The sequence below is a fragment of the Typopeltis vanoorti genome, chromosome 19 (assembly GCF_054136105.1).
Source record: "Typopeltis vanoorti isolate ZY-2024b chromosome 19, IOZ_Tvanoo_1.0, whole genome shotgun sequence".
In the NCBI taxonomy this organism is placed as follows: Eukaryota; Metazoa; Arthropoda; class Arachnida; order Uropygi; family Thelyphonidae; genus Typopeltis; species Typopeltis vanoorti.
Genome location: NC_143567.1, coordinates 39,714,951 through 39,740,398, shown reverse-complemented (window position 1 = coordinate 39,740,398; position 25,448 = coordinate 39,714,951). Strand labels below are relative to the sequence as shown.

Below are 25,448 nucleotides of genomic sequence, written 5' to 3'. Positions count from 1 at the left end.
GACAGCGAATGAGTTTAAGGCAAGGAATGATAGATACTGTGTGAATGTCGAACAATTGTGATGAACATGATTTGGGGGCTCCCTCGATGAGTCTAAGGACTCCCTGGAGTTGCCCATAATAATAATAAAAATATAAAATGCATCCTTAAATTTAGGTATAATTAACTTCTGAATAGAATCTGATTAGCAAAAAAGGATCACGTCCAAGTACAAAGAACTACAAATTTTTGATAGATTTCAAACACTAAATTAAGCCATAATCAAACACTTAATTGTCCCGAGGCCTGGATCTAGTCCCAGAATAGTTATATAAATTATAATAGCAGCTATGTGACTTACATTTTTTGTTAGTTCTGGCTGCATATGCCATCTGCTTATCACCAAGCAATCGTGTTTTCTTTTCTACTTCCTTACAAGTGTTTATCAACACAATGCGGCATCAAACTTATGCAAGTATTACTCTCGTGTAAGTTTATCTGTTTACGGTTTGTAGCACAGCCCTATTACCATTTATTAAGTTTGTGAGTAAATATTATTAGATTCTGATGGCTAACTACTAAGAGACGCAATATGAAGTTCCAGCAAAATCCCATAGCAATTAGGTCAATTCTATATACATGGACAAAGAAAAATAATACATAGTCTTGCCATATATACTGTTACAACTTCCATGCAGTGCCCACACAACTGCATGAGCCCAGTTCTGTTAGTGGCACCGTGCACAGCCAACATTTGCATTTATCAGTAGAGAGAGATAGTGAGAGTTGTCCAGCTGTATGGGGTTAACATGCAGTGGGGAGATTATGAGAACCATGTAGCTGTAATAGCACTTCACAAATTTGGACTACAGCCACCTATTATTTTCAACGCACTAAAAACACTCAGGATCAGTAGGATGCTTGTATATTGGACTATTAACTGCTATAATGATACAGAAGACTTCTCACCATTGAAAAAAAGGCTGACCATGCTGCATTAGGAAGCAAAAATTCGTGAAGGCATGCACGCCTCTGCTGTAAGCCTGTGAGAATGCAGAAAGTGATATTGCAAGAGATGAACGTTTTGCAGAGAACAATGTCATGCGTACTACTTGGATGCTTCCTAATACCACAACTTATCCTGTAAAAGGTGATAAAATTAAAGGCACTTCTTCAGTGGTACGTGAACAACAGACACAGAGATATCCTCTTCACAGATGAGAAGCTTTTCACCATTGAAGAGTCGTTTAACTGCCAAAGAATTGGGTGTATGCTACAGATGGTGGAAAAGCACATCATAGCATCCAGGATTTGGAGAGGTCATTACGTCGCATCAGTGATGATTTGGTAGGGGATGATGTATCGGGGAAGGTCAAAGCTGAATTTCTGTGAGAAAGAGACCAAAACCTCCACCGAAGTGTATCAAAACAAAGTGCTGGAACCTGTGGTGTGACCTCTGAAAAACAACTTGTTTTACGGTAGGCAGTAGACCAACCAACAGGACATAAGGCACACAAGGCCCTTGCACACAAGGCAAGGACTACAAAACAATGGTTGGAGTGATATGTGATTGCCCAACCACATATCACTATCTGATTGGTCGTTTGGAAGTCCTGATATCATTTGATAGTTTATTTGACCAGTTTCTTCCAACTTATTGTGTACGTCAGGATAAAATTTATACATTGGGGTGGGGGTGGGGGGTCCTTACCAGTGTGATTTCTAAAGTAATCAACTGTCATATATATAATTTTATCTTGAAGTGTACATGATTAAGTCTCAACAGAATAGCCAATAAAACAATTTTTTTTCTTGATGTTTATGATTTATACTGGATAGGCCACAATGGGTAACTCACTCCATGAAATCTCACTTCAGTTATCACCTACTACATCTTGTGTACCTAACATAACATAAAAATGCTTGGCATATAAAGAAAAATCATTTGTTTTTAAACATGTACTTGAAATCACAAAGGAGTCCCAGGACTCACTTCAGGACAGTGAGCACTGCACAACACAACTACACTACACGGTCCATCAACTACATTACATAACCTACTAATACCACAACTAATTGGGGTGGGGGGTATATGTTCTGAAACATGGACTAGTTTTTTGCAAGTAAAACTTGCTACCTCCGTGTGACAGGCTAACTCGCCATAATCTGAAAACAATTCCTTGCAGCAGAATGAAAATTGAACACAGATCTTTTCCAAATGAAGAGCACTCGCATGAGAAAAAGTAAATAAGTCCAGAATGTTGAAGAAGAAGAAAAAATTATTTAAACATTACTTTTCACCAGCACTTTCATAGGTATTTACTAATGGTGTTCTAACACATCACATGAATGTTCTAGGACTAAGAGGAGAGAAGAAAAAAAATCTGTTGGTCTTTGAAATACAGTGTTTATGAAAAATAATTATACAGATCACAAAACAAGAATCAGTAAAAACAAAATTACACACAGGAAGATAAGACAACACTAAATGTTAATATGCACCACACATTAAAACTGCTGTGGTTCCAAACTTGATTTAACCAATGTACTGGCCTTGATATGCATGGATGCAAATTGTCTATTGAAATTGAAATAACATTTGGACATGAAGCATAAGTTATTTAATATACTAACTGAGCCCTCCTGCTTCGTCGAGGTGAACTTATACTGCCAGCGGTTCACTTCAGGGTATCTACTCGAGTATTTGGTTTTCGGCATAGAATTGTGAGCATTATAACACTTCTTTATAAACAACATTAAAAGTTTCACCATCCTTCAGAAAAATAATTAAATTCTCAGGATTGCTAGTTCGAGAACATGCTACATATAACTGCCCGTGTCCAAAACATTCACCTCTTAAATGTAAACCTGCATATCTAAGGGTCTATCCTGCATATCCTTGGGCTTTATTAATCGTCATTGCAAAGCAAAACTCTTATTGGAAATTATAACCGTTTAAATGCATATGGATAGTCTGAAGGAATGAAGATAATTTCTCTGACATCAGGACCTGCAAATATCACAGCTTTTATCATATTCAGTTTCAATGATTTTACTTGAAGCCTAGTTCCATTGCAAATATTTGTGTAGGGGGTGCAGATTTTGGAGCAACATAATAGGAACACCTATTTTCAATTTAATTTCATGACCAGGCAATCCTGGTTGATTAAGCAAATTTAAAAATTCCATGGGAAAATAAACTGCATCAACTACATCCACAGGAGTATCTACTGATTTATAAACACTAACAGATCAATTAATCCTATTAAGAACCTCGTTTGTTATTGACACACTATCATTTCAAGGTGCGAGGATAGCTCTCTCCCTGAACCAAGATAGCTTTTCTGTTATGTTCTCACTAGATGGGTAGACACTGCACAGCAGTTCACCTGCAGTTCGACAATTTTTCCAACATTTAGGTGTGTTAATATAATTTTTCTGTCTCTTTGTTGTACTTCACCACTGACAATTTTAAGGAGAAGGAATGTGCATTAGAGTCGCCACGTAGATGAACACGCATATTGGTTTTGAGAGAAAACTTCTTTATATCATGCCATAGTGACAATTTCTTAACACAGGCTTCATCTGCCCTGGTTCTGTGGGATACAACGGGCAGTGTTTGTCGAAAATCACCGGCAAATAAAACAGTTATTCCATTCATTCTTCAATCGTCTGATCTGATATCCCTCAGTGTTCTGTCGACAGTTTCAACAGATATTTTTTTGGGGACATTGTACATTCATCCCAAACAATCAAAGAAACCTTTTGTAATAATTTCAACAAATTACTTTGTTTTGATATATTGCACATATGTGTAGCATTAGTCACATTTGTAAGTGGTACTTGGAAGGTAGAATGAGCAGTTCGACCACCTGGCAATAGAGTGGCTGCTATACCTGCAGATGCCACAGCCAGAGTGATTTTACTTTGGCTTCTCAACTTAGGTAATAACAAATTTAGTAAAATGTTTTCCCAGTAACAAATGGAGCATCCAAGAAAAATAGTTTCCCTGATTGATTTTCACAGCTTGTTAAAACATTGTAGAAAACTTCAGCTCGATCTGAAGTTGGTGATTGTTCGTGGCGACTTAATAAATTCCAAAGTTCATTGAAATTGTATGAGGTTTTCCGGATTAAATCTGTATCTAGAGATAAAGGATTGTTTGGTATCGGAAAACCAAAATCTTTAGCACTTTTGTCACTTATTGACTTAACAATTGATTCAAGTCTCAGTAATGCCTTATTACATACTGCTTCATTAAACTGAGCCTGAGAATGAGTAGAACATTCTTGGTGTAAGATATCTTCCAAAAAAATGATTTTTGTAAGTTGACCATAGCAACAGAGGGTCAGTCATTACAATGAACAAAAGGTGCAAAGATGACGGTATGTCAGATGTACACCATTTACTGTTCTTAGGTTGTTGAATGATTTTGGTCCTTTTACATGCATCAAGAACATTCGTAAATAAAAGCATTCAGCATTATTGGGATGTACACTATAAACATGACCTAGAGCATCAGTCTTCTTCACACCAGGATAGCCATCCACGTTGGCACCCTTTGTTGAAAGATGTTTTGGTGCCAGGTGTAGTATGTAGGTACCTCATTATAGGTCAGTGTTTGGGCAAAATTTCCTTCGATACACAGCTTAATGAAGGCTGTTAATGTTGTGTCCTTTGGTGATCAACTATGCTGAGTGTGTTACTTTCTGTGAAGTATACTTTCTTTTAGGGTTACACGGTGATCAGCATTCATTTTAAAAATTTTATGGAATTTACAACCGTGTTAAAAAATACTTTTTTTATTATCCCGACGTTTCGATCTTCACATCAAGATCATCATCATCTGGAGAGTACATAAATATACAGGACAAGCTGAGTTACATCATTAACTGTAAGCTAGAGAAACAATGATTTGATCACATGTTATTCAACTGGCGTGACCTCTGGTGGTAAAAAATTAAAATACAAAAAAAATAAATAAATAAAATAAAATAAATTTTTACATCAAGCTAAATTCTATTTTTACAATGACAGGAATAAACATTCTTTTAGAAGGTTTTCTTTCAGAAACAATTGGTGTCCTATTTTTAGTATTACAATTCTTATTTTTGATTTACAATACCGAATTTTCTACAGTCCTGTTTATAGTTGTTCTTGGTGAGGAAGGTCGAATATATACCTTCCATATGTTTGGGATTTTTAGACCATCATTGTTGTTCAGATTGGGGTGGTTGCTGATAATCTCACAGGCTTCCTTAAATTTTCGTACATACCATGTTCTAGAGTGATGTAGACAGCTGGTGGTTTTCCAGTCAATTCTGTGCAAGGTATTCAGGGCATGATCAGAAAGGCCAGCTTCACCATGATTATTATATTTAATGTGTCATTTATGTTCTTTTTGTCTAATAGGAATAGTGCATCCTGTTTCTCCTATATACGGTATGTTGCAAGTACAATAAATCCGATATATACTCCAGGGTGAGCTAGTGGAGGGAGTGGGTCTTTGGATGAGTTGAGTAAGCATTTTAATTTTGCAGGAGGTTTAAAGGTGGCTTTGAGGTTGTACTTTTTGTAGTACTCTGTTTATTTTGTCTGATATTCTTTTAATGTAGGGAATGGTTATAGTTTTACTGTAGTCTGGTTTGTTTTTGTTTTTTATTGTGGTTTTGTAGAGAATTTTGTTTATAGTGTTTTGGCTGTATCCGTTTTTTTGTAAGTTATTACTGATAATTTTAAATTCGTCTTTCAGTGCCTGTTCACTGGAACAAATCGTCTGAGCTCTGTTTTTTAGCGTGTTGATGACACCTAGTTTTTGTGTTGGGTGGTGGTATGAGTTTATGTGTATATATTGTCCCATATGTGTCGGTTTTCAGTAAACAGTGAAAGAAAGATTGCCCGAGGGAAGACGTGTGACAAGTGTATCTAGAAACGGAAGTGTGTTGTGTTTTTCAATTTCAATTGTGAACTGTATGCACTTGTGTTGTTTTCTTAGGTGGTTAAGGAATGTGTCTAATCTCTGGCGGCCATGGGACCAGATCGCGAAAACATCGTCAACGTCTAAGCCAGACTTTGGGTTTTAGAGGAGAGGACTCTAGGGCAAGTTGCTCAAAATATTCCATGTAAAAGTTAGCAATAGCGTATTTTAATTTTTTTCCACCAGAGGTCACGCCAGTAGAATAACATGTGATCAAATCATTATTTCTCTAGCTTACAGTTAATGATGTAACTCAGCTTGTCCTGTATATTTATGTACGCTCCAGATGATGATCTTGATGCGAAGATCGAAACGTTGGGATAATAAAAAAGTTTTTTTTTTAACACGGTTGTAAATTCCATAAAATTTTTAAAATAAAATCTGTGAAGTATACTCTTTGACCATTTTTGAGATGAACTACAGTTGGATGGTACTCATGAACATCAAAAGATAAAATCTGCCAAACGGCTTCAGAGGTACTGATGTATCATCTGGTTTGGTAGAGATCTACTTTGTTATAGTCATTTTGCAAACAAAACTAGTTTGGTCTGAGCCCTTGTTGATATACTTCATACATATTTGATGGATTTCACAGAACTGCAAATTTCAACATTTATGTATGCATTAAAGATTCATGACAAAACTGGATTATAAGGCACTATATGGCGATTATCAATTTCAAAAGTTCCTTAGCTATTATGTATGGTAGCAATTCGACAACCATCTGAATGGGCACGTCGATATCACATATATCCATCCTCACCTGTTTGAGTTTCGATAAATGATCTTGGATGTCTCTTGGTGAATTTTATTTTCATGCATAGTAAGTTTGGATGAATAGGTCTGCATGGATGGTGCACTATGTTTTGTTATGTCACCAAAGAGTTCTTTGTCACATTGAGGAGAAGGCATCTTGCTGCTAATAATGGAATCGATTTCATGACTCCTGATTTTATTTTCGAACCAAATAAGTATGTGAACACGTGGCAATCCCCTTTTTTGACATTCTATACTGAATACATATAGCACCTCCATGCTTCAAAAATCTTGTGCTTTGTGATGAGATTCACCAATTTCTTCAGCTTGCCATGAAAAACTCTTGCAATAAGTAGTAAATCTCTGGCCAATTACTGTTGCATGTGAAAATAATGAAGAGGTCAGCCCCACCATATGCTCTAACACAGACCACTGCATCTGGAGTATTTTCACAGAAATAATGGGGGCTTCATATGAAAGAAGAAGGCAATATTCTAATTTGCCAATGTTTGAAGCATTTTCATCAGCACACAATGCATCATAGAGATATATATAATTTTCTACCCACAGTTTACTTTGGTTTAAACACATGTATGCGAGATGTTCGGACTCAATTTTAGCATAAATGTCAACCCAGCATTGATTGATGAGTTTACCATATCTATGTAGTGGATTTAAATTTTCCATACCATCATGCAATATGCATAAAAATTCATTGCTGAAACGGTTTTTGTACTTGCAGGTTCTTCACTTCCTGGATTCATTTGTGGTAAATCAATGCAATATCCATCCTCCCCTCTGCAAAATAAAAGTGGATATTGGAGTGCATCGTAGGCTCTATGATGCACTCCATGTCTTACATATCCGTTTCAGTCTATTGTCACAACCATGTAAGATTATGTCTCTGCAGTTAAATTCTTGCCCTGTAATGATAATTGCTATTCTATTAGCTGTGGGTGCATTGTATCTGCCTGCATTATATCTTGTTGGTATTTGGTTTGCATATATGGCCAATCTTAGTTTTTGCACATTGTTAGCATTCTCTATAGCTGACTTAAAAGAGTGTGTGTGCGCGTATGTTATGCTGATGTAATTTTTTATAAATCAAATACAATTTTCTGAGTTCAACCCTGTAATCTGTCTACAACAGAAAGCTGCTTGTTTGTTGTGGGTTTAAAATTAAATTTGTAAAAATGTATGATCATTTGGTTCATCTGGCAACAAACTTCCAGCCAAATGGTACACTTGACCTTGCACTTTAAAAGTAAGCATGAACCCCCCTTTCAACTATTTGCTTTGCACCAAATGATCATTTGAAATGTGGAATTGTAGGCTCAAGTAGTTTCAGTAAATTGATGAGAATGCTGATGTTGCATTGCAGTGATAATAATGGTTCAGGAGTAGCTGTGATTTCATTTAGTTTCATCTTTCCACTCAAACAACATATTCCAGGAGATTCGTGTCTGTATTTAAGGGCTTTACAGTGCTGACATACTACAATCATAGTGCTAATCACAAATGTTGAATCAGTGGAATATCTTATATTACAATTTTAAGAGAAAGCAGACTATTCCTTATTATTCCAAGAAGCTTCAATAATTTCACTCTGTCTATTCTCACATGCCTTGCTGGAGGGGTAGAGCGACTTATAGAACTTACTCTTCATTGTAGCATATTGGGAAAAAAATAAAATACCTATTAATAATTATAAAAACTACTAAGAAAAATACTAATAAACATAATATTGGTAATAAGAAAAGAACTTAATATCACAATATCTAACAACAGAATTTAACAATATCTAAAAAATTTAACCATTGGTCAATTCATTCCCGAGTTATAAGCGAATATCAAAAATGAACTTTATATATATAGATTTCATCTATATCAGCCTTCAACCAAGAGACAAAAGTCCAAAAGGTGTCAGCTGCAGCATGAATTCAATGAATTATTCATATTTATACCACAATATATACATAAATGCCACCTCTCAAAAACATAAAACTGACCTGGAACGTGTTTGATAGATGTGTTCAAGTTCGGTTTTATGTTTGTGTGGGTCAAGATGAGCCAGAGCACCTAGAGGAAAACCAACTCCATAATCATATTCTGAGATCAACTAGCATGATGATGATGGGGGGGAAGGGGGGGCATAAACAGTAGGTGAAATATATATTGACTAATCAATACTGCAGTCAAACTGATACATGCCCCATAAAATTCATCACCTACATATAGGTTGACATGTATATATTTACTCGGCTTATCTTCTCCCTTACTTTCATTCTCTCACCTTATTTTTTTAAATATTTCTACATACATTTATACACAAATACCAACATATTCAACACTGCCAAAAACCTATCCTCCAGCCATAGCTATAACTTTTAATATTACATAGATTCAGTGCTTCTTAAGAGAATGAAAAAGTTATTCCATACATTTACTACTCTAAAATATGAAAAACTGAATTTTGCACATTTTTGATTCTTTAATTTTCATTACTTTTTTTAATTTTTTTTTTTGTTCTATGTCCTCTAATGGGACCTAGCTAAGCCAAATGCTCCAAACTCCTATCTATCTTATAGATACCCTGAAAATGATGTATCCAAATCTTCTTGATTGTATAAATTTGTCAGATTATGACTGAAACTTATTCTCGTAACTACCATGATAAAAAATAAAAAAAAAAAAAAATTAAAAAAAAAAACACTACAGACTTCAGTAAAATCTTCTCTGAATACCCTGGATATTCTTAACATCTATTAAAATTGGTAAATAAATTTGGAGGCATAATCAATGGGAAGATGACTGCACTTGTATAGTGCAGTACAATTACATGGTACTCTACATAAAGTTGACTGATATACATGGGTTGGTTAATTGAAACATCATTGTTTTGAGGGTCAGATAAATGGGAAATTACTGTAGTATCATTACTTCCTTTCCCTTCCAAGTGAAGCTTCTTGTACTTAATTCTACAATCTGCTCAGCTTTATTGCTGTCATACAAATATGATTCATGAGCTCCAATTCTCTATCAACCAAAAAACCCAAATGTTTGGATTCATTGAATTTTAAAAGCCTCTCAATTCAATTTATATCAATAATATCATCTTCTTACCAAATCAGACAAACTTGCATTTGTTCACATTAAATTTTAAACCATAATTCCCATTTCCTCTAGTATTTTAAGATCATGATGCAAACAATTTTGATCATCAGTACAATTGAACTACTCTGATCAATGTTACATCATCATCAAAGAGAGATATATTACTCTTAATATTTGAACCAAAACCATTTATGAATATATTAAACAACAGGAAACATGAGATGACAATTTAAGAATATTTATTCAACATGAATATTGATATATTCATGTTGAATTATGAATATTCATATATTCAACAAGGAAAAATTAAACAACAATTTATGAATACATTAAACACAATTACCAAGCCATGTGGTTCTGTACCCTGCTTCAACAATTAGCTGCTAGCAGCAGGATACCACCCGCCTCCAATACCACTTCCTATCATCTGTGTCATCCAATTCCCAACCCATTATCTCACTAGACGATATGCATCTGGCATGCTACAATCAGTTGGCTCTTATGTGGAATACTATCAAAGTTTACCATGTCAAAGACACATCCATGATATCTTAAAAGGCAGCTATATCAAACATTAAAATCTGTTTAAATAAGAATGACTAACAATTTTCAATGCAAAAGAAGAATGTTTTTCTTCAAACTTTATTTAGCATATTACTGCACTTAGATATATATTTTTACAACACCTACATTTCAAAAAATTCATTAAATTTGATTTATTCAATATTGATGGTTTAATTTTTTTTAATAGATAACGTGTGCTACGCTTTTCATATTTCGACCAATGAGTCACTGGAAATATATTATCATCATCATAATCAAATTCCTGTACTAGCAAGGAGTGTATACAGAATACTATGATAGTATTAGATGATAAGTATATCATTATTAACCTCTACATTATTAACCTCATTGAGCCCTGTACACTGGTGACTACTAATTAACAGGTCTTCAAGTAGTGAAGAAACAGTTGCTGACCTTTTCATCACTTTTGAGAATATTGAGGTGAGAGCAATGGGACAATATTTTGATAGATGACTTTCATCTCATTTTCTAGATATAGACTGGATAAAGACTTATCCATGACATCGGATAGATTCAAGATGAATATAACAGCTTATATAGACAATAAAGGATGAATATTAACTGGAGAGATACTATCTAGACCAGGAGACTCACTAGCATCAAGACTAACAAGGATTTTTCTGATACACTTCGGTTGAAATATCAGAAGCAGTGAGCAATTTGTGGTATTACAAGAAGTGATTTGCCTTGGTCAATTAAACAAGGTGAGAGCAATGGGACAATATTTTGATAGATGACATTCATCTCATTTTCTAGATATAGACTTACATCCATGACATCGGATAGATTTCAGATGAATATAACAGCTTATACAAACAATAAAGGATGAATATTAACTGGAGAGATACTATCTAGACCAGGAGATTCACTAGCATCAAGACTAACAAGGATTTTTCTGATACACTTCTCTTGAAATATCAGAAGCAGTGAGCAATTTGTGGTATTACAAGAAGTGATCTGACTTGGTCAATTAAACAAGAGATGGAGGAAAAGAACTAATGCCAAAAGATGAGCCTTATCTTTGGGTGATGCTACCATGGTAACATCAGGGTGTACGAGGTGAAAACAAGAAAGGACAGAATTTATGCCCAACAGTTATTAGTGAGGAACAAGATGGGATTGAATGCTAATTGAGCAAGAAGTAAGGTTAATACATTTTGCAAGTCTGGTTTGAATTTGATAATTTTTTTTAAACTTGTGGGCTACAGTGTAAACTGAGAAAGTAGTTGTAGTTTTGACTTCAACAAATGAACATATACATTTTATCATGAACTGCAGAGGCACAATTTTTAGAGTTTCAGTGTTTGAAGAAAAATGGGCAATTTCCAGTGGAATGGGAAGGTCCTCATTCCCATGAGAATTATTTTGGTTATTAGTCCACAACAAGTCTGGAATGTGACTTTTATATAAAAAGGTCTGCTTAAATCAGATATGTTTAGACGACAGTGATAACGAAAAAGGAGTTATAGTATTCAATACTAAATATGAGGATAATCTTGAAGGGCAGGGAGCATGATGATGATCTAAAGCATCAAGTAGAATGAGGTAGGTAAATATTAGAATGAGAAATTGGACAATGAGACTTAATTGTGTCTGTGATCCCCCAACTGTGCCTACACAAGATGTTTCATTCAGGCCAAAATAATCAGAGAAAAGAAGGAATAGCTATAGTACTCAACACTAAATATGAAGATAATCTTGTTTATCAGAGTGGAGTAACGTGGCTGATTAATTAGAATGGAGACTTGGACAACAAAACTGATTTATAACTATGGTCTCACAGAAGATTATACTAAAAAAAGTGGAGGAATTTTTTTGATGCATTATAACAGAAGGCAGATGAAACAAAAAGGTTGCTCCTTGGAGATCTAAACAACAGAGTAAGAAATGATTATCAGACATATAGAAATATTTTGGGAAAATCTGAAGAAAAGAGCAAAGCTAATAATAACAGTAGCACCTGTTGGATTTCTGTTCAGGACTTATCTTCACTCTTTTAGAAAAAAAACGTATGTAGAGGATTTAAAATAGGAAATAATCATTTAGCTTTGAGCAGGATAAAACTGAATATACTTTGAAAAAAAAGGTATGTTTAAAGAAAGTTTTAAAAAGAATCAAAGCTGAGCAGCTTTCTCAGAGACTATGAACTCAAATATACAAGAAAAAAAGGAAAATATGAACCAAACATTTTAAATTCACTGGCAGACCTTGAAGAAACATTCGATTCAGCCCGAGAAGCATGTGCCAAGGTTGTCTGCAAGAATCGAAAAATCATCTTCCATGAAAAAAAATTCATGGAAAGACATGGAAAGAACATAGAAAGTAAATATCAAGGTGTCAAAATATTCCATAGGCTATTGAAACAGTTTAGAAATGGAGGAAAGAATACTGTAAAAGGAATCAGAAATGATAAAGGTGACATGAAAATTGAAACTATTCTAAATAGCTAGAGCATTACTTTGAAAGACTGCTAAATGAAACAAGCAGTGACAGCACAGTGATGGAAAATATTCCAGAGAAATGTAAACAAGTGTATATAAATATATCAATATTTGAGGTAGAAAAAGATATCAAAAACTTGAAACATGGAAAAGCAGCTGGAGTAGATATTATTTGACCAGAAATACTTGAATTCAGTAGTTTTACAGTAGCTACATAGCATTTACATAGCTATATTACAGTGTCAATCAATAAAAGAAAAACAAATGTGAAAATCAGAATTTCCCTACTAAGTGTTCCTGGTAGGATTTCTACAAACATTCTTGAGAAAGGGTTAAAAAAAATTGTGGAAGGAAAGAGAAACTTCGAGAAGAACAAACTAGGGGTCAGGCCAAATAAAGGTTGTCAGGATCAGATTTCTCTTCCACAATCCTTCTCAACCATTTCTTGAGTATATACGTGCATAAATCTTACCAGGAACGCTCAGTAGAAAAATACCTCAGTAATCCTCACATTCAGTTTTATTGAGAGCTCTACTGCAATCATCGGGAATTTGTCCCTCTGTCCACGCCTTTTGATATGCTTTCTATTTTTCCATCACTGCCTCTTAACTTCCCGTGTCCACCATGGAGTTCTGATTTTTCTATCCTTGCAGACAACCTCACCACATGCCTCTCTGGCAGAATCAATCAGGGTTTTCTACAAGGTTTGTCACTGAATCTTCAAGGTTTGATTCCTGTTCTCAAACTTTTTTCATTTTTAATTCAATAATCTTTGTGTATTTTAGTCTACAGTTCACATCTGAGAGCTGCTCAACTTTTATGCACTTTAAAACTTTCTTGCATGTTATTCTTTTCAATATGAAATTCAATTTTATCCTGCTCAAGACTAAATAGTGATCACTTCCAATTTCAAATCCTCTGTACACTCTGGTGCCTTGCACCAGGGAGAAAACATCACTATCAACAATAACATAGTCAATGAGACTTTTCTTATTCCTTGCATCTTCTCTCCATGTGAATTTGTGCACATTTTTATGTTGAACATGGTGTTAGTAATAACCAGTCCATGTCCTGAGCAGAAATCCAACAGGTATTTTCCATTATTAGCTTTACTCTTTTCTCCAAATTTTCCCAAAATATTTGTGTATGTCTGATAATCACTTCCTACTCTGCTATTTAGATCCCCAACAAGGACCACATCACTCTACTTGAGATTGTCTGCCATTCAAGAAGATTAGCCTCGTATTTAGTTGAATACTATGGCTACTCCTTTTCTTTGATTGTCATTGCCTGAATATAACATTTTGTATTTATTGCTCAGAAAGATCTCACCAGTTTTAGTCTTTTTTTTGTTTCAGTCACCCCTATTATGTCGATCTGGTACTTATCTAATTCCTAAGCTTGCTCCATTTCTTTGCCATTCAGGCTTCTTATGTTGATAGTACCAATCTTCAACACTGGTGATGTTGAGTTGGGGTGTGTTTTAGGGTTTGTTCCAGTAGCTGACTTTTCGCTGTTCGCCCTAGTTCCCTGGCAAAAACAACTGGGGACTTTTAACTGGACGATGCCCCAGCCGGCATGAAATTTTGTCATGTTGTACCATCATTTTGTATTTTGGTTTAAGCCAATAGCGTTAGCGTCTTTGTTTGGTAACAAAGAAGCTGCCTTTTCTATCTTTGTTAAGAGATGTTCTCTAGGGATGGATGTAGGAGCAGTGACAAAGTTGAGACCTTTAGCAAGTATGCTTTCTTCTGCCAAAGATAATTGATGGGAAGACTTATTGATGACAACTTTTTTTTTAGATAGATAGGGTCAAAATGAGAAGTTTTGCTATATTCATATTTTCAGAAAATATGAATATAGAAAACTCATTAGAAAATATGAGAATCATATTTTCTAATGAGTTTTATTATATTACCAAACAAAGACGCTAACCTCCTCCGTATGGAAGCAATTTTCTGTATAAATAAAGCTAGACCTCCACCTGACAACATTTCTTACTCTGAAAGGAAAGCTATCAAGTCCTTAAAAGATAATAGTAACATAGTTATCATTCCGGCAGACAAAGGGAATGCAACTGTCATCTTAAACAAGTCTGATTACCATAATAAAATCTTGGAACTTTTAAATAGTGATACCTACTCAGAAATTGCTAATGACCCTACGATGGAACTACACAATAGAACTAATAATTTATTAAAAACCACCTTAGAGTTACAAAGAAACATTCGGCTTTCTCTTCGGTCACTTCATCCCTTGATACCTCGACTGTATGGTCTCGCCATGATTCACAAAAATAACTGCCCACTCAGACCTATAGTTGAGGGCATACACTCTCCCACTTATAATCTTTCCAAATTTCTAGCGAGTTTTCTAAGAAATCTTTCTGGAATTTCTTCTTCACATATTAAAAACTCTGCAGATTTTGTTTCTAAAATCAAGGACATCAAACTTAAAAAAACAGATTTAATGGCCAGTTTTGATATTGTTTCTCTCTTTACAAATGTTCCTGCTCAAGAAGTCCTCATTTACCAATAACAATTATCAAAAAAACTCTTTGCTCTTCTCTCCCATTGCATAGTCAGGATACTTCAAATATGATAACAAGATCTACTTACAAAACTCAGGTTTGGCTATGGGCAGCCCACTCTCGCCGATTCTTGCGGATATATTTCTCAACGAATTTGAAGAAAAAGCTATTAACTCCTTTCACTTTAAACCAAAAGTCTGGTACCACTATATTGATGATATTTTCCTCATCTGGGAAGACGGTTTCAATAACCTCTATTTATTTTTGGACCACCTAAACAAGTGCCATGAAAAAAATCTCTTTCACCCTCGAACTGGAATCAGATGACTGCCTTCCCTTTTTAGACCTCAAACTTACCAGATGTGCTGAGAGCATTAAAATCTCAATTTTTAGAAAGCCTACTCATACTGACAGATACCTTCATGCTTCCTCCCATCATTATCCCCCACAAAAATGTGGTATTATTTCCACTTTAGCAAACCGAGCCAAATCATTACTTACAGAAGAAACAGAAATTGAAAATGAACTCCGTTTTCTTAAAACAACATTTATTAACAATGGTTTCTCTCCAAAGAAATTTGACAAATTTCTTTCCCCCAGGCACTCCACTACTTCTGAAGATCCCTCTTCCCCAAGAGCCTTCATCTCCTTGCCTTACATCAGCTCTCTTTCACCAAAACTGGCAAAGATTCTCAAGAAATTCAATTTCAAAACGTGCTTCACTACGCTTCCAAAACTTCTTTCATTACTTAGCAAACATAAACATCTTCCTACTCAGTTTCCAGGAGTATACAAGATTTTATGTGATTGCGGAAAGCCATACTATGGACAGACTGCTAAATCCATCCTTCTACGTTTGGATGAACACCGTAGAGATATCGCCTATAACAGGACTAGAGCTAGCGCTCTCTCTAGCCACGTTCTCTTTTCAGCTAACTCAGACGAAGGCCGCCAGCACATTGTAAACTGGACTCAAACTGCTAACATCCACGTGTGCTACGATGAACTCGAAAGAAAGATTGTTGAATCTAGGGAAATTTCTCTAGATTCTTCTCATATCAACAACAGCCTGAGTTACAATCTCTCTGATGCACACGTTGCTTCTGTTCAGTACTGGCGCACTCGTGACAGCGCGTAGCATTCGTTTGTTTGGAACTCATACTTGCATTTTTTTCAAACATGTTACTGTTTTTTATACTTGTTCTGTTAATACAATTTTAAGTCTCTGTAATTTTTTATATGCTTCTTTGAATGTGATACCTGAGGATGTTCATGTAACGAAACTAGTAAACTAGTAGTATCTTTTTTTAAATATATCTTGTCATCTTTTCTCTCGGTAATAGTCATTAAACCTTTTTTATATATATAACTCCCCCACACACAAAGGATGCAAGGTCTATAGCAAACAATGTATAAACTTGTATGAAAGCTAAGTAATCTGTTGATATTGTTCTTAAAAAGAGGTGGTGGTTGTAGTCCATGGGGAAACTGTTCCACAGAACTGAAGAAATGAAAGACCAACTGAGAGTGGCATGTTTGGTAAGTCAGCAGTACCAGTGTCAAAGAATGTTGGATAGCTGCTGGTCAGGTTACTATAGGTTTAGCAGAAATGAGGGTTATAATGGATGCTAGCTCTGCTATCCTCAGTCCTGCTAAATGGATAAAATAACACTGTGTCCACTGGAGTAATCACTTCTGGACACATAAGAGAGATAATTGAAGGAACCGAATATCCATGAGTCAGTGGATGAAGAAAATACCTGAGAGGGATTTGTCGATCAAATAAACTACTCACTTCTAAATAGTGTCAATAATTTTTAGAGAAGTTTTAGATGTAACACCCTGAAAATGTGACAGAAGCATAGGGCAGATTTCAGATTTGCACAAAGTAAGTAGTAAGTGTTCTACTTACTACTTACTTTGTAGGTACTACTTACTTTACATTACTCAACAGATGAAAAGTATCATCCAAAGCAAACAAGGATGCCAAGTGGTGTTTTTTTTTGAAATTGAGCATGTTATAGAAGTGATGTGATTAAAAAGCAGGATTACTCCTTGCTTTTAATCACAAGAACTTGGTTTTTTTTTTCTTTTTCAAAAACTGTGTTCTGAAAGCATTAAAGGTGACTAAGTTGTTATTACCTCAAATGAAAGATCATTGTAGATGATCTTGATGTTGGAGCACTGCATTTGTCATTTGAATAAGATTGGTGGATAAGTCATTCGTGTATTTAAAATAATAAAAAAAAAGAGGGAGAGTAGAATAACAAAGTAGGAATATATAAGAGAGAACACCCCTCCACCATTACAATGAATGACCCAAGTGAAAAATGGCAATGCAATTACAAAGGGAGGAAGACCATAAGATAATTCCTTGTCCTAAACACTAAACCTACCAATTTTTCTTGTGCAGGAGTGGATGAGGAGAATTATGTCAGGATATCAGCTTTTTCTTTAGGTGATGTGAGTACATCTGGGTGGAAGTAAAAATAGACAAAAGTCGGACACTACAATTTTTGCAAGGGACTAGAAGGCATGGCTGCCATTGGTACAGGTGGTGAGATTTCTACATTTAGTCTTTTGTCTTAGTTCTGTGAATGAAGCTGAAGGTTCTGTCTCAAGCCACTTACAATAAGCTGTTTTTTTTTCTTGGACTGACCTGACACTTTTTGAAAACTATGGCATAGATATACGGTGAAGATTTGGAACAGAGAGTGGAATGAGAACTTATTCCAACATGAATAATATCTGTTACCAGATCACAAGTACCTGGAAGAAAAAATCAGTAATCTGACCATGAAAAGAAAAAATATTTAGTACAATCTTGCCAGTTTGAGTTTTTTTGTGTCATTAACATACTCATGTCAAAATGGTGGATCTCCAGTTTTTCAGCCAGTTCATTTTTTTTAATTTTGATACTTCTGATGTTAATAGTCCCTATCTTCAATTCTGCTGATGTTGAGTTTGTTTCTTTAGCAGACTTTTCCCTGTTTGAACTAATTGCCCGGTGAAAACTGTGGTGGCTTTGTCAAATCACGCGACATTGTGGCTGGCATGAAATTTCATCATGTTGCATCATCATTCTGTTTAGGTTTAAGCCTTTATACAATATTATTTGGTGAGCTAGGTCCCAAATTACCAGACATTCTTGATCATTTCATAACCAGCCGGATATCTACTGTTTAACAGGGCGCACCGCATGAAGGAGAGGACTGAACCACAAGCCAGAAGCCCTGGTTAGTTATTCATTCTCTAAAGGCTATGTAGAGGTTTCTTCCCAGTTATCTTTTACTCTAAGGAAGCCCCTCCCCCACCACCACTTTCTCCTCTCCAAGATCATAAAATATAGCAAACTTAAATCTGAACCTATTTCCATTCAAAGGATAAAAAAATAAATAAATAAAAATAAAAAAGGGAGGGGGGGGTTCTATTTTCATTTAGGTGCATTTTAAGTTGATTTATAAGTGATTATACTATGACTGCAAAACACACTGATGAATTAAGCATGATATAAAACATATTAAAAATGATCGCTTTGCATAGTCTTGAAAACTTCATTGGATGAATACCTTTTTAAATATGAAATAAATTTTGAGTCATACACAATTAAAAAAAAAAGGACTGAATGCACAATTTTAATAAATATAACTGTTCAAATGTAAATTTATATATTCATTACCTTGAAGGTGAAAAGTGAGGTCGTCCAGGACTATGTCTTGGAGATTTTTCTCTTGAAATTCTCTTTCTTGCTGGAGAAACATGTCGTTGTGGGCTACGAGAATTTCTTCGGGGAGAGTGTGATGGTGAATGACTATGTACAGGAGATTTGTTATGCTGAACTTGGGGAGATCGACTGCGATGATGCTGAGGAGATTGACTTCTGTGGTGTTGTGGAGAACGGTTTCGTCTATGCTGTGGTGAATAATTACGACGAAGCTGAGGTGAACCTCGATGGTGCTGCGGTGAATGACTATGGTGATGTGGTGGAGAATGGCTTCTGCGATGAGGGGAGGAATGGCTTCGTCGATGTGTAGGTGACTGACTTTGGCGATGAGGAGATCTCACATGACGATGTGATGGACTTTGCCTTGGTGATGTAGACCGCTTCCTGGGTGGTGATTTTCTTGGTAATGAATGGCTCCACTGAGGGGAATTTCGGTTATGCTGAGAAGGTGATGAACCACTCCGACTGCGATTAGGCGTGTGACCAGCATGCGAAGATCCACTTCGATGGGAGGAATGGCTGCGTGACCTGCAGGCAGGCAGATGGCATTCTGGCTTCTGCTTTACAGAGACAAGAATCTTGGTACAATATGTACCAACTACTACTTATAAGCTAAGAAATTTTACCACGATATACGGCATTTCATTATGATGCTGAAATTAATTCCCAGAACATTATGTTCAACATCATATTTCAGCATATGCTTGCAGACTGTCACCTCAAACTCAAAATGTTGAATAAATTTAAAGGAACATTTTTTTCAAAGTTTGTGGAATTAATTATTCTCTATTTCAAACTTTACCAGGAATATATTTTAATTCAAATATAAATTTGATAAGTTTATGCTAATTTTTCATTCTAGTCTAATGAATCTCACGTGAATGCATATGAACACAGTGGCTTGAAATTACCATATTCTGATATCTTTGCAGTGTGGGAAAGGAAGGAACTAGGCCAGAACTAAATTTATTTCCCCCCCACACACACACACCAAAAAAAAAAAAAAAAAAGGAGAGAAATCAACATCAGATTTAATGCATGGAAAAATGGTACATTTGCATCAATATCTGAAATGCAACTAAATGACAGCAGTTTTTAATTACATTAATGTAAAGAGGTATAACATAATGACAAACAAGGAGATGGCAATGTTTTATCTTAATATATAAAATACCTCTGAACATGATTTCAATATTAAAATTACAAATTTATGTTCATAACTGCTTATATTTTCTCTTATAGATAAAATTAGCCTATAATTAATGGAATAAAAGCTGAAGATTTTAAATGAAAGATTATATATATATTTTTTCAGAATTCATTTTTACTCTGTTGGAATATTATGAAAAAGCTTTAATGACTGATACCAAGAGATAAAAAGATCACATGATATATTTGACAAGATACTACTAGTAATATCTTTACTGGTAGTATCTTTTCAAATATATCATGTCATCTTTTTATCTTTCGGTATCAGTCATTAAAGCTTTTTCACATATATATATATATATATATATATATATATAAGGTGAGGTTAGAATGATGTGATATGGTATCTTATAATTTTAAATAAATATATAATATAATAAAAATAACTGTAGTAATTATGAATAAAAATATAATAATTTTTATATTATGAAAGGGATTTCTTAACGTCAAAAGCTAGAAACATGACAGGATTTTCGAGTTTGTACAGAATTCTGAGAAAGAACTGACTTCTGATCGATGTTCACTTCACACCATCTCATGGCATAACCCATTATTAAGTGTCCATCTTGATAGTGATGATTGAGCCAACCAAACTAAATTTTTTATTGACTTAAACCACACAACATACAGATATGATGGCACCTCAAGAACAAATGTGATGCCAGTTGGTCACTGTCAAGTTGATATTGGCTCCTTTTGTTTTTGTTAAGGAACAAGAATGAACAGTGAAAAGTCAGTTGCTGGAATATACCAAACTCAATGAATTTTAAGATGACACCATCATTGTAAGAAGCATGAATGGAAAGTAGTGGAGCAATCAGAATTACAAAAATACAATTTTAACATTAATGGTGCATCTGACATGAAGCCTAAATTTGTTGAGATATTTCTAAATACTAAAATTACGAGATATTATATTCAAGCAACAGACAAGAGAATGGTGAGCAATTTCCAGTTGAGTGATGGAGCAAATTTCAAAATGGGGAAATTATACGACCCTTGTTCATTACTATGATCCCACAGAAGGTTCCAATACTGATATGAAAAAAAAAATAATAAAATAAAAAAATAAAAATAAAATAAAAAAATAAAAAAAATATATATATATATATATATATATATATATATATATATATATATTTTTTTTTTTTTTTTTTTGAAATTTAAACAACAGAGTAGGAAATATAAATAAGACATACAGAAAGTTCATGAAACTTTTGGAGAAAACAACAAAGCAAATAATAATGTATTCACTTGCTAGATTTCTGTGCAGTGGTCATTATTAATACTACGTACCAACATAAAGATGTGCATAAGTTCACATGGCAAGAAAGCACATAAGAAATTAGAAGTCTTACTGACTCAAACATACAAATATTACTTGAGAAATCAGTGAAAAAATTTAAAAACAGGAATAAACCTTTTTTTGTTTGCATTTAGATCCAATTTCTCAACAAGAGAAAAATGGCCACACACACACACACCATGTTAATAACATGTGAGTGTTCAAACTAATTCTCACATATGGATCTGAGAGTTGAGTTAGAAGTGAAATGGTGAAGACCACAGATATTAGAGTTCTGAAGAAAATTATGAGAAGTGACAGATGGCAACAATGACAGTCATTAAAAATGAAAATATTTCAAAGGAACTTGATATCACTAGAATTCATGAATGTGCAAGCAGAGTGAATCTATGGCATCAAGACAGAGATGAAAGGAAAGATTAGCAAACAAGGTATTTTATGGATGAATGAAAGAAGATCCAAAGCTCAGGATCTACACAGACTGATGCAGTTTGTAGTCAATTCAAAGAAATTAATATCTGAAAATGGAGACTTGACATATGATCTAGAAGAAAATTGTTGAAATGAAGCTAGTAAACATAATTATATACCCCACTGCAGAAATAATATTTCATTATTCTGATTTCTACAAACTACATATTGACAGAATGGCTTCTACCTGGAAGTACATAGTACATAAAAACTCAATAAATAAAAATTAAGCAGGATGCATCAATCATGTTCTAACAATACCAAACAAACGTTACCATTTGACAATACCAAACAAACTTCTCCCGATACAATTTACGAAATCAAGTTTGAATTTTGGACTGCTGTACTTGGAATAACTCTGCGTGATGTAATAGCCAGCCAAGTTGGCTGAGTGGTTAGCGTGTCCGCTATCCAGTAAAGATGCTGCAGGTTCAAATCCCATTATGGGCATGGACGTTTGTGACTGTCGTACAAACTCTGTGTAGAAAGGGAATCTGCGATCCTACCACTTATTCTAGCAGAAGACTTCACTCCCAAAACCTGGTGAGGTACGGAAGTGACCATACGACATCTATGGACTTCAAATGTGAAAGGAAAAAAAAAAAAAAAAAGATGTAATGGCCAAGATGAAAGATTACATTGAAATAAAAAATGATTTTAGATAAAAAAAAAAAGATCAGATTTGTGCAATGAAACCCTGAATGATACAACATAAGAGTAATACAGCTTTGCTAGAACAATTCTCAAAAGTCTTCAAAAAATCAAGTGAGAACTGCCTGTCATTGTTATGTGAAAAATTCAGAAATAAAAAAATAGGCCTCTCGGTAACTGGTATCAGATAAATTCTTCAAAAATAAATATATTTCTTATGAATTCCGACAGTCACCAGGAGATGATCCTCCTCTTTCTGCACACAAATCATGCCTTCTTTCTCCACCAGCAACTGCCAGGCTACATGAACACAAATAATGCCAATACATCATTTCTGATGTGTAAATTCAATTTCCTGCATGTACAAGAAATCGATTTTCTCCTTTCTGCATAAAATAAAGTAAAATTGTTTCTAGTGTTATTTACTCTGGAAAATGCCATCATCATCAAATTCCTAACACATACCCTCAGGGATGTACAAGACGTAATGATAACTACATGAAAAGTTACATTGTTACCAACTTCCAACCAACAATTTCCTCCAAATTCATCTGTTCTCTATCAAGACTCCACTATTATCAGATCCTATATTTCTAAAGCACTCTTTACTGTATCAATCCACCCAGATCTTTGTCTTCCTCTGGATCTTTTTCTTACAGACTGGCAAAGAACACTTGGTTTGCTCATCTTTCCTCTTTCATTCTGTTTAAAGACTGTATCCCCAAGATTAGCTCAGCTAACACTCCTGAATATTAACAATATCAAGCAGCTCTCTCAGATCATTAAATTAAAAATGGTTTGAACACTGCCTTGTATACCGCAAATTTAGCATTTTGACTAATTTCTTTCTTATTCCATATAAATTTATTCAGTTGACTTCCTACCATACCAATGAAATAGACAACAGCTTTGTTAATTTTGTCTATTTCCATATTTAATCCATCTTCACTAAAAATTGGGTCTAAATAGCTGAAACGTTTTACTTGTTCTATATGTTCTCTATTTAGGATGCAGTTGATATTTTCAATGTTTCTGCCTATTTTCATTGCTATCTTTTTATTTCTGATTTTCAAACCAAATTTATGAAAACAGTTAATTTAGTTAAGAAATCTTGCACTCTTACTGGATTTATTTAGAAGTATAAAATCATCTACAAAGGGTAAAGAGCTGAGTTAGCATCTCCCCAATTTTTACATTAAGTTTAATACCACTTTCTTCATAATGTGATCTAGAGAGATTAACAAAAGAGGGGATAATGTACATCCTTCTCTCACACCTGATTTAACATCGAACACCTTCAAATTCTAACTGCTGACTTACAACTCAAAAACTAAGTACTGCTTGATATAATGTTCCAATTACACAAAATCTGATCTTGACAACCTTATTGGCCTGAATCTTGTTCTTCATTAAGCTTTCTTTCCACAATAATTCTTAACCATTTCTCAATGCATACTTATATAAATCTTGCCAGGAACTTTCCTGGTAGGGAAATATCTCTGAAATTCTCCTATTCAATTTTATTTCCCTTTTCACTGATGAGTACTGTGAGAACTATAAACACCTAGAATTTGACATCTGTCCAGGCCTTCTGAATTATGCAGTGAAATCACTGTATACCTTTTATACCTCCATATTTGAGCATTTCTGGTCAAATTTCATCTACTGCAACATTTTCCACATTTAAGGTTTTTGATGACATTTTGTACTTCCAAGTATGGATATGTATTCCTGACTGCATTCCTGTTGGGAGTTTGCTTGTTTCATTTAGCAGTACTTCAAAGTAATTACTTCAGACATCTAGAATATCTTTGCCTTCAGGTTTCATGTCACCTTTATCATCTATCATTCCTTTTACAGAACTCTTTTCTCTGCTTTTTCAATAATCTCCAGAATATTTTGCCACTTTCCTGATATTTATTTTCTATGTACTTACCAAAGTCTTCCCATGACTTTTGATTAGCTAATTTTACAAACTGCTTCACTTTCTAGCATTTTTCTCTGTATTCTCTAATAGCACAAGTGATGACTTGTTTGACAGAAACTTTTTATATGCTTTTTTCTTTTCCTTCACTGCCTCTAACTTCCTCAGTCCACCAAGGAGTTGTCATTTTCCTATCCTTACAGACAACCTCTCCAAATGCCTTCTGGGCCAAATAAATGTTTTTTTCAGGGTTTACCAATGAATCTCCAAGGTTTAGTTCTTGTTTTCAAACTCTCCCTTTTTCATGAATAATGCTTGTTTATTTCACTCTACAGTTCACATCTGAAAGCTGCTCAACTTTGATTCACTTTAAAACTTTCTTACATACTCTTCTTTTAAATATGAAATTCAAATTTATCCTGCTCAAGACTAAATTATCACTTCCAATTTCAAATCCTCTGTATACTCGTGTCCTGAATTAGTGGGAAAACCTCAACAATAACATAATCAACGAGACTTATTATTTCTTACATCTTCTATGTGAATTGTGCACATTTTTATGTTGGAATATGGCATTTCAAATCCATGTCCTGAACAGAAATCCAACAGGTACTTATCATTATTATTAGTTTTACTCTTTTCTCCAGATTTCTCAAAACATTTCTGTATGTCAGGTAATCATTTCCTACTCTGCTGTTTAAATCTCCAACAAGGAGAAATTTTTTCTTTTACTTTGCATCAGTTGCTTTCTCTAATGACTTAAAAAATTCCTCCACTTTTTT

At 34.5% G+C, this 25,448-nt stretch overlaps 1 protein-coding gene across 3 annotated transcripts in view; it reads right to left on the bottom strand.

The window, feature by feature from the left end:
* The window catches only part of LOC150096016 (uncharacterized), a 381,411-nt gene that overhangs the window by 186,203 nt on the left and 169,760 nt on the right, over nucleotides 1-25,448 (bottom strand). For all 3 annotated transcript variants that reach the window (XM_090409077.1, XM_090409078.1, XM_090409079.1), the window contains one exon: nucleotides 19,061-19,633. In XM_090409077.1, coding sequence (XP_090265203.1) covers nucleotides 19,061-19,633 — 573 coding nt within the window. The remainder of the gene's footprint in view (nucleotides 1-19,060; nucleotides 19,634-25,448) is intronic.